This window comes from Acipenser ruthenus, chromosome 58 (assembly GCF_902713425.1).
Source record: "Acipenser ruthenus chromosome 58, fAciRut3.2 maternal haplotype, whole genome shotgun sequence".
NCBI lineage: Eukaryota > Metazoa > Chordata > Actinopteri > Acipenseriformes > Acipenseridae > Acipenser > Acipenser ruthenus.
In genome coordinates this window covers 3,619,482-3,630,136 of record NC_081246.1, presented here as the reverse complement: position 1 = coordinate 3,630,136, position 10,655 = coordinate 3,619,482, and the positions used below count along the sequence as shown (strand labels likewise).

Here is a 10,655-nt window from a genome sequence, read left to right as displayed (position 1 = left end):
ATTGGATAAGAGCTTCTACAGAAACTACAATATTATTCCTGAGTGAATGTTTGCTACATTCTACCAGAGTTCAGCTTTCTGTGCAGAACTAGTTCATCAGAAACTAGATGACTTTCCAGTTAGTTTACATTCCCCATTCTAGTTCCAGGCAGGCAGGACATTGCTTAAATTACTGGCTTTATTGTATTCTAAACTCTGGAAGAATGTAGTAAACTAACACAGACACCAAGAAGAGGGGACTATATTGCAGGGCAGCAGTGTGGAGTAGTGGTCAGGGCTCTGGACTCTTGACTGGAGGGTCGTGGGTTCAATCCCAGGTGGGGGACACTGCTGCTGTACCCTTGAGCAAGGTACTTTACCTAGATTGCTCCAGTAAAAACCCAACTGTATAAATGGGTAATTGTATGTAAAATTAATGTGATATCTTGTAACAATTGTAAGTCGCCCAGAGCCCTAACCACTACTCCACACTGCTACTCCTAGATGTTGCATCTTAAAATATTGTACATGTTATGTATATAGAGTCCCCCCCACCACCACCTGACAGACAAAACAGGTACCAGATCAGATCTGGTTCGATCAGGCACACATTAACCCCGGATTGTACCATTCGTTGTTAGACCATGGGGGTGTAACACTAAGGGAATCATAATTAATTCAAATGACTTGCTGTCCCATTTGGAGATCTCTGTAATTCATTTGAAGATATCTCAAAAATAACCTCCTCTGCATTTAGAGATTCCTCTCATTTTGAGATTTCTTGAAATGACTTCCTGTTCATTGGAAGCTCTCTCTAAATGAACAGGAAGTCACCCAGGTGAAAGTTCAGTGGGGAGGCTGAGTTGGGTACCTTTGAAGCAGAGCCGCTCATTGGAGGGCAAAGTGGAGACTTTGTGTTTTGAACCCTCCCTCTTGCCTCAAACTCAGTTTCTTTCCCTCACTCCCTAAGTGAGAGAGAGCTGGAGATCTTTGCTGAATGAGGGAGACTTGGCAGGTCTGTGTAAATAATGTTGTCAATGTGTAATATGAGATTGCAATTTGTACAAAAACAAAGCAGATTTGATATTTTAATGTTTAGACTGAATGAGCCCTATTTAGTAACGTGCACAAACCCCTAATGCAATCAAAAAACACTTTTGCAGTTAGCACACCAGAATCATGCGCACGTTGAGGGCAAACAGACTTTGCCCACCTATGTGATTTAGCAACCGTGTTTTAGTGCCCACCCAGCAAGTCAGTGTTAGCACTGGACATGGGCTGAACTTTAGGGGAGTGAACTCGTTTACATACAAATGTAACGATTTAGCAAACCGTCGGCAGTGTTATCATTTGCGTTTCAATTGTCATGTCAAAACCAGGTCTAAACTGTGCGCAAAATACACAGTCGATTATAAATACTGATGAAACTATCAGGGAAGCAGTCGAGAGAGAGAGAGAGAGAGAGAGAGAGAGAGAGAGAGAGAGAGAGAGAGAGAGAGAGAGAGAGAGAGAGAGAGAGAGAGAGAGAGAGAGAGAGAGAGAGAGAGAGAGAGAGAGAGATTGATTGATTGATTGATTGATTGATTGATTGATTGATTACAAATATTGCATTGCTCACTGGTGGCTGAAGCATTAGCTACTGACTTCTTGTGTTTTGCATAACATAGCTTTTTCGTAATGGATGTTGAACTTAGAGGAAAGATTACAGGGTTTGAGGGAAGCAGATGCTGAACACGAAGCCCCAGTTAAGCGGTTGCAGATGCTGCAAGTGCCAGGCAGGCCAGACAAAGCCTCATAGATTACTTTGTATTTTATTTTGTAGCCTTGCTTGAGGGGCTTGGTCATCATCCTCACTTGGGCTGCTGGACATTTTTAATTTATTTAACCTTTTTTGTCTCCTTCCTTTTTTATTTATTTTTGGTTTCAAAGTGCCCTCCGTTCGCTATCGTTCTTATCTTGTTTCATTTATTCACAGCAGAATTGTTTGTGTACTGATGCACAAAAGAAATGCAACTCTCCGGTCTAATGGATTTAATCAAATATTTTAAACATAGATATCAAACAAATTCACTAAAAAATACAGAGCAAAGAATCAGTTTTCCGTATGAAACGTGACACACTGTCAAAATGAAAACTTTACAGTTAGTATCGTGTATGACCTCCCTGAGCATTAACATAATCCTGGCAGTGTTGGTGCACAGACCTGATCAGCCTCTGGATAGACTGCTGTGGGATGTTCCGCCACTCTTCCTTTGAAGGTTGGCTAGTTGCAGTTGTCTCCTGTGGATGGCGCTGGTGATTTGGTCCCACAGATGTACTATTGGACAGGAGAAAAAGCTGGCCATGGCAAGACCTTGACATTGTTTTCTTGAAGTCGTGCAATTGTAATCCTAGCACTGTGTGGCCTTGCATTGTCCTGCTGGAAAATCAACACTTCCGGATATCCTTGCAAGAACAGAAAAACTGTTGCCTCAAGGACTTGGTCAATGTATCGCTGAGGAGTAAGGTTGCCCTCAATCTGCACCAAAGGCGTTCTTGTGTTAAAGGAGATTCCCTACATCATCACACTTCCACCGCTCCACTGGTTGGCTTGAACAACGCAACAGTCGGCATAACGGTCCTGGGCTGGTGTGGTGACCTCTGCCTTCCAGGACGTGGCCTGTCCCTCACAGAGCCGGTTTCCTGGTTTCTCTGGACTAGTCTGCTGATTGTTGAAGCAGAACACCTCATTCTCCGGGCAACTTCTCTCACAGATGCCTTCAATCATGCCGATAGCAACCAGGCAATCTTCATTACTCAAGCAGAGCATGGTTGCATCTTTTGCTGTTCTTGAGTTAATTAAAATCATGTATTTTCAAATGGCTATTTATACAGATTCTTAGTCATTTTTATGACATCATGACTTGAGCTCAGTATTTTATTATCCCAAGGAACAATACAACTCGAACAATCAACAAACCTATCTGCTCCCTATTTAAAATGTAACTAACATTATGTATGTGCCCAAAGAGCTATTGATGTAAAGCCTAGACTGTTGCTTTTTCATTGTGCATCAGTGTACTTTTAATTTCAGCAAAGTGTTACGCTGTATTCAATGTTTTTGCTTCTGGTTTGCATGTAGATCTTTCTACACATAGTATTTTATTTGAATCTTAAAGTCTTTGAATCGTAACACTTATTCTGGAGATGTGGTCCTTGTTGGAATGCAGTTGTCTTCTTTGTAACATGTAGAGTTGCAGGATGTAGCAGCGAGGAGTCTTCTTCAGGATGAAGATACGTACGATGCTTGAATGGGTCCCCATTGCAAGCGAAGGCTCAATGGTTACTTCATGGCAAGATGAGTCTGAATCCAAGAGAACGAGCTCATGCGTGTTTTGATTTAAATATAGCGCCCAAAGAGGAGTTTACTTTGGTGATCCAATCACTTCCGGGTAAAACAGGAAGCTACAAAATCAGCCCTTTCATTGGCTTACAAAGTTTGAATGACGCTTCCTTTTACACAAGCAATGTGCGTCACTAAAACAGGGAGCGACCCTCCTCCATGGAGAGAGAGAGAGAGAAAGAGACAGAACAGAATTCAAAACATGTATAGAACAAAACTTCATTTTGTGCTAGCTAGTTATATTGATCGCAGAAGGATAAACATGTCAGTTTCATTCTCCGAACTAAATTACCGTTACAAGCATATTAAACACGTTATATAATAATTAAAGTGAAATAATGTAAGAATGATTCGCACTTCGAACTTCATTAAAACACAATAAACATTTCAATTTCATTGGGAAAACATACTGAAACAACTCTTAAACTTGCGTCCGGCAGATTTGTTATTAAAATGATTCTAAAACCAACTTAAATCAGTTAGGTTTTTACTTATTTGTTACATTTCAAACTGATAGTTTTAGTAAATCTAAAACCCTGAGCTTGCTATACAAGTTAATATTACACCCTTGTAAAGGTTTGTTTTTGTATTCACTTTCAAAATAAGGAAATTAGTAATTTCTATTCACTTAAACGTTCCATGTTTCATGGTAACAATTCAAGTCATGGGAGAAAGTCATGGCACCTCGTAACCACCAGGTGTCGCACATCTTAACCTTTCATACAAAGAAAATGATATATTGGCTTTCACACAGACATTCTTAATTAACAGATAAGACCACACTGGCAGGCAATCTAAACTAAAACCAATTTAAATCTTTACGACTCTCTGTTATTAATATCCAGTCCTTTGAAGCAGATCTTGAATGTTATGGGAGAAGGGTGGGGGAAGACACACTTAATTATCATCACAGCATCTTAAGCCTCATAGTTTCAGATTTGAAATGTCATTTTACAAAGTACATTCAATTACAACTATGAATTTCTCCCACACCGTATACGTTGAATATACAGACTTCTCAGGGGTTGGAGGCACTCGGCTTCACCTTGTATCACACAACGCTCCGAGACGTCTGTATATTCGATGTATATAGACACCCTGTTGGGCCTTATTGCATACCAGGAATGTACTTTATAATGTGATGGCTTTAGAACAGTGTGTTTACTATTGGTGGATTTGTGTCATCTGTAGACATTAACCAGAGTTCTCACAGTTTTTATATTAAGCTGCTGTTTAAAAAGACTGGCAGTGCAGGTATAATCACACTCACATTCTGCCTAAACTTTGCATTTGTGTCTTTTAAGAGAACTGGAAGCAGTAAAATATTTCCCACAGTGACAGCAGTGATAAGGTTTCTCTCCTGTGTGACTTTGCTGATGCATTTTCAAGCTGTATAACCATCTGAAACTCTTCCCACAGTCAGCACAGACATAAGGTTTCTCTCCAGTGTGGATTCGCTGGTGCAATTTCAAGTTGCCTGACTCTGTGAAACTCTTCCCACAGTCATTACAGTGATGTGGCTTCTCTCCTGTGTGAATTAACTGGTGTTTTTTAAGACGTGCTAACCGGTTGAAGCTTTTCTCACATTTACTACATGGATGCGGTTTATCTCCTGTGTGGATTTGCTGGTGATGTTTCAGGTTTTGTAAATCTCTGAAATTCTTCCCACAGTCAGCACAGACATGTTGTTTCTCTCCAGTGTGAATTCGCTGATGTTTTTTCAAATAGCCTGACTGACTGAAACTCTTCCCACAGTCATAACAGACATATGGTTTCTCTCCTGTGTGGATTTGCTGGTGAAATTTCAGGTTTTGTGACCATCTGAAACTCTTCCCACAGTCTGAGCAGACATGTCGTTTCTCTCCAGTGTGGATTCGCTGGTGAAGTTTCAGGCTTTTTGACTGACTGAAACTCTTTCCACATTCATTACAAGTATGTGGTTTCTCTCCAGTGTGGATTCGCTGGTGTATTTTCAAGACACCTGACTCACTGAAATTCTTCCCACAGTCAGCACAGACATACGGTTTCTCTCCAGTGTGGATTCGCTGGTGACGTCTCAGGTTTTGTAACCGACTGAAACTCTTTCCACATTCTGTACAGGACAGAGAGCCCTGCAAGCTGCTTGTTTTAAAATGGTTACCCTCCTCATTGACATGAAAATGGTCTACTTCAGGAAGCTCCTCTTGAATAAGAACTGATTCCACTACAGGACTCTCCTGTTTAATATGGACTGATTCTGGTACAGGACTCTCCTCTTTAATATGGACTGATTCTAATACAGGATGCTCCTCTTTAATATGGACTGATTCTAGTACAGGACTCTCCTCTTTAATATGGACTGATTCTAGTTCAGGACACTCCTGTTTAATATGGACTGATTCTAGTACAGGACACTCCTGTTTAATATGGACTGATTCTAGTACAGGACTCTCCTCTTTAATATGGACTGATTCTAGTACAGGACTCTCCTCTTTAATATGGACTGATTCTAGTACAGGGCTCTCCTCTTTAATATGGACTGATTCTAGTACAAGACTCTCCTCTTTAACATGGACAGGCTCCATCGTTGAATCTTCTCTTTCACAAGGATAATCCAGTTTTGTCTTCTGAATAAATTGTCTAAAAAACAGAAAATACAATCTGTTATAATCCCTTCTTAGATTCTATGAACTTGCCTTACCAGCTCCAGACTCCATTCATTACCATGTTCCCAAATGTGCTGCACTGAGTGAGATGAAGGAGATTTTCTATAACAAGGAGGATAGAGAGATGGACCAAAATCACAGAAACAAATACAGTTCTAAACAGAGAAATATTAAAATATGTATAAAAAGCTCCCACACATGTAACCACTCAAGCATAAGATCCTCAGGAATACTTCTTAGAAAATGACAGCATTTCTTTCACACAAGACAAAGGTTATTGTTGAAAAGGTTGACAGATTTTATAATGAATTTTCTGTTTAGTGCTGTGAAAGATTTGCATGTATACTTATTGGTGCTTGTAAGCACCCACAGAACTAACCAGGCAAGAGATGCAATAAACATGAATATATACTTTGTAAATCCCCACATAAGATTTGTTTAACACTAGAACCGCTGCAGTTATACTTATACCTAAAACTGCCACTGGCAGTCATTATTATTATTATTAATTAGCAGACGCCCTTATCCAGGGTGACTTACAATTGTTACAAGATATCACATTATTTTTACATTCAATTACCCATTTATACAGTTGGGCTTTTACTGGAGCAATCTAGGTAAAGTACCTTGCTCAAGGGTACAGCAGCAGTGTCCCCCACCTGGGATTGAACCCACAACTCTCCGGTCAAGAGTCCAGAGCCCTAACCACTACTCCACACTGCTGCCCATTAGGACAGTTACATTTTAAAACATCAATATTAAAATGAAAGAAATTCTCCGATACAACTCAGAAGTTTTATTCAAGCACATCATATCAAACATCTGCACAGCTGAAACACTGTATTTAAAATAATTAAAATTAGGACTGAAGAGTAAAAGAATAAGAAACTTACTTCAGGTATTGTCAGCAGGATATCTGCAGCACGGCTCTGGCAGTCTTGTTTCTTCCCAGGTAAACAGGCACCTTAAAGCAACAGCAACAGTTCATTGATGTGGACTCCTCTGCACCACATGAACACTGACTATTTCAACCCCATTAGCACTCTTCTGTAACTGCAGACCCCTGGACAGTATTATCTGTGATAGGACAGAGAAACCCCACAGCACTAGAGCAGTGTGATTGAAGGGCTTCACAAGAAAGGGGTGAGTTAGTTTGTGTGAAATCCAAATACTATAGAAGAACTGGCATCTTGCATCAGAGTTGCAAACCATAAAAAACTCTACATGTCCAGCATGTTTGTTTGTTTTTTAAATAGTGGTAAATAGATAGATTTCCACTGCAGGTAGAAATCAAAACAGTGCTAAGTTAGTTTTAAAGTATGTGGCATTTACAAGGTAGTGTGGATTAAAATGGTGCATTGTGGCACACTCTTGCATGTGCTAGACTAGTAGTGGTCTACTCCATCAGTGCAATGAAGGAGTATTATTTCAGCACTGCTCACAGCAACAAGATCAACAAGAAGAAAAATTTACTTTGAGAGCATCAGGGCCCCTGCAAGACAAGACTGGCTGAAAATGTGTGTGGAATTGGTGACTGCACCTTTAAATTGCATACAGTTGTAATATGGGCAAAAATACTTGCGCGAATGTACATTTTAAATTAGGCGCACATGTGCGACTAGAAATTCCTGAAGGTTGACTAAACAGAAACGTGATTTTTTTTTCATCTGGAGAAAAAAAAAAAAAAAAAGGTATCTTAATTTATTTGAAACCATTGTCTCTTGTAGTGGATTGAGATGAACTATGAAGGAGATACTAGAAACTCAGAAAGGTGATACAATCATGATGCAATTAAAGAGGGTGTGATCTCTAAGCTGCTTCTTTTCAGTAAAATTGTCAGGAGGCTGTGTGGTCCAGTGGTTAAAGCAAAGGGCTTGTAACCAGGAGGTCCCCGGTTCAAATCCCACCTCAGCCACTGACTCATTGTGTGACCCTGAGCAAGTCACTTAACCTCCTTGTGCTCCGTCTTTCGGGTGAGACGTAATTGTAAGTGACTCTGCAGCTGATGCATAGTTCACACACCCTAGTCTCTGTAAGTCGCCTTGGATAAAGGAGTCTGCTAAATAAACAAATAATAATAATATTTAAAAGGGTATTTAGTGTGACTAACTACAGCTAAATGATAGAAATCAAAGAGTTTAAACAGATTTTATTAAATGATACTTGCATCTCTATTTTTATAACATCACACCTTTTTAGGATAACAAACAAAACTCCCTCTCTACAGCAGCTACTTAATGCTTGTTATTTAAGATTGAACTTAAGTGTTATATTACAGTACATGACTGAGTGGTAACTGCAGAGGGTATGATACTTCAGTATTTTCAGCTTCCTTGTTTATAGTGAATTGGTTATAATTGATCAGTCATTTTATCAGGATTATTTTGTATTAATAAATGTATTGTGTACCGATATCTATACATTTTAGAAGTATGTATTGCCTGGCACTGATTTTGTCTAATGTTTCACAGGTCTACTCCACCTGGCTGCACAAAGGAGTACCTGCACTTTTTTGTTGAGAATTTAACCCCTGATGCAATAATCCTTACACTATCAGTGCACTAGAGTCGCTATTTTGAAAAGAGCTTTGAAACAGACTTTAAAGTTCTACGTGTAAAAAGTTGTCAGGATGTTAACAATGAAAAGAGAAACAGCAGGTATGTTATTTAGACAGTTGTAGCAACACGGGGGGACGTGTAACGCTGTATTTTTCAGAACCCGCTACTTACTCTTTAAGGGTGTTTTTGTCAAGCCCGTTTTCAGGTTATTCATCTTGATCCATTTATAAAGGAGGGCGACTGTGAAATTCAACCTGCGTCAGACGGATTATAAAATCCACTGTGGACTCATGAGAAGTCATGCTGTGTGTAAAATGTGTGAGGATCAAATCAAGTATTCAGGGAATACAACCAACCAATCTGAGTGTCCATTTGAAATGACATCATCATAAATCGACAGCACAACATCGCCATCACAGTTACAGATGGCATCAGATCGGTCAGCACATGAAGGTAGGATAACTCCATATGCACAGCCTGCGCGAGAAACACAAAATCATTCAGAACTATGTGGAGCACGTGAGCGCGCTAGCAAAGGGTTACCTGTGCATCCCAGAGAGCAGACTCTGCTGACAGAGTGTTCTTCACTGCTGGAGATGTGGGGACAGCACAGAGAAGTACACTCAAACCAGGACATGGAGACCGCTTAGTGTGCATCCCAGAGAGCAGACTCTGCTGACAGAGTGTTCTCCACTGCTGGAGATGTGGGGACAGCACAGAGAAGCGCACTCAAACCAGGACATGGAGACCGCTTAGTGTTCCTCAAGAAAAAAACTCCAAATATAGAAGAACTCTTCTTTTTTTTTTTAAGAAACTATATTTCATTTTTGTTTCTTCTTTGTCAGATTCAGAACTTTTGAAAAACTTTTGTTGCCAAGAACATTTTTATTTTCGTTGCATTATTAACAGTATTTGCAAATGCGAGAAATGTGGAATCGTTTTTTTCAGGGTTAGGCACCACTGATGCCTGTAACAAAAACAATGCTGCCTCTCCCTTTAAAAGCAGGTGTCAATATTTATGAATATAAATATAGCTGGAACCATTAACTCTGATTCTGAGCCCGCCCCATAGTGCACCACAATAAGGAGCTTAACACTGAGCTCCGAACTACAGCTGGGGATCAGCTAGTCCACAGCTTTATTCCCCATATTTTCTCGTTGCAATTGGCAATAAGTTAGTACGCAGCTAGGGATGATCCACTAGTACCGTATTAGCTAGTCCACAACTTCGTACTAAATCTGCAAGCTCGTTCCAATTGACCTCGTGTGACTTGAGAATATTTTTCAAGCACCCATAACCCTTAACCCGTGAAAGCACGTTGATGATGACGTCATCACGCAGCTTCAGCGAGCGGTCCCGTGCGGGGCTGAGGCCTGGAGCTGGTAATTGTTTTTTTAAAAAAAATATTGAAATGTTCGGTATTAAAATTGACCAGATTTTTTTTTGTTAGTTTGTTATTTTTTAGCTGCAGCGGGCCGCGTAAATGTTCCCGGCCTGCCCGCCGTCTTGGTGGGCCTGTGCGTGTGTATATACAATTATTATTATTTATTTATTATTTTTTTTTTTTTAAAAAGGACCCTCTTTCTTAAAATAGGATTACATGAAACAAATAGTTCTCAGTACAACTAATCAAATTTGTCCGTACCGGTTAGCAAATTGAATACAATGAGAATGCACATTTAAAATCTTACTCGTTAATTCAGCCTCTCCAGCCTCCTCTCTCTCCTTCAGGGAAAAATATTGTGAGGGACCGAAGCGAAAACAAACCCGCCCCCTCTCTCGCCTGCCATTGGCTGCGGGGTATTTCTGAACCGAGGAGCCCTCCGGTGATTGGACGCGCTGGGGCTCAATTCCCCGTGCGATGGGGGATGGGAGGGATGATGGCAGTTTACCACATAATCGAGTAAACGGGTACATTTTTATATTCGGGTACCGTTCAGTGTATTAATAATAATAATAATAATAATAATAATAATAATAATAATAATAATAATAAAGTATGTGGTGATATATGAAAAACAGGAAATTCATTGTGTATTTAAACAAGCACACAAATAGTTTGCTTTGATACACAACCAAAAGTTAGTTAC

General features: G+C 40.0%; 3 protein-coding genes across 3 annotated transcripts in view; 1 reads left to right on the top strand and 2 right to left on the bottom strand.

The window, feature by feature from the left end:
- The window catches only part of LOC117407671 (zinc finger protein 436-like), a 155,598-nt gene that overhangs the window by 50,438 nt on the left and 94,505 nt on the right, over positions 1–10,655 (bottom strand).
- LOC117407633 (zinc finger protein 184-like) overlaps positions 1–10,655 on the top strand; it is a 156,734-nt gene that overhangs the window by 97,059 nt on the left and 49,020 nt on the right. The gene's annotated exons all lie outside the window — the stretch shown is intronic.
- Positions 2,002–10,329, bottom strand: LOC117967215 (zinc finger protein 660-like). Of its 2 annotated transcripts, none has more exons than XM_059018069.1 (3): positions 10,257–10,329; positions 6,900–7,083; positions 2,002–5,980 (listed from the first exon to the last, which is right to left on the bottom strand). In XM_059018069.1, exon 3 carries the CDS (start codon positions 5,923–5,925, stop codon positions 4,639–4,641), a length of 1,287 nt encoding a protein of 428 aa, XP_058874052.1. In that variant the 5' UTR covers positions 5,926–5,980; positions 6,900–7,083; positions 10,257–10,329; the 3' UTR covers positions 2,002–4,638. The 2 variants fall into 2 exon arrangements, with proteins under 2 accessions (XP_058874052.1, XP_058874051.1); XM_059018068.1 differs by having other exon boundaries at positions 6,900–6,970.

Coding starts and splice junctions, on each gene's coding strand:
- LOC117967215 (XM_059018069.1), bottom strand. CDS start 5,925: ATGGAGCCTGTCCATGTTAAAGAGGAGAGTCTTGTACTAGAATCAGTC.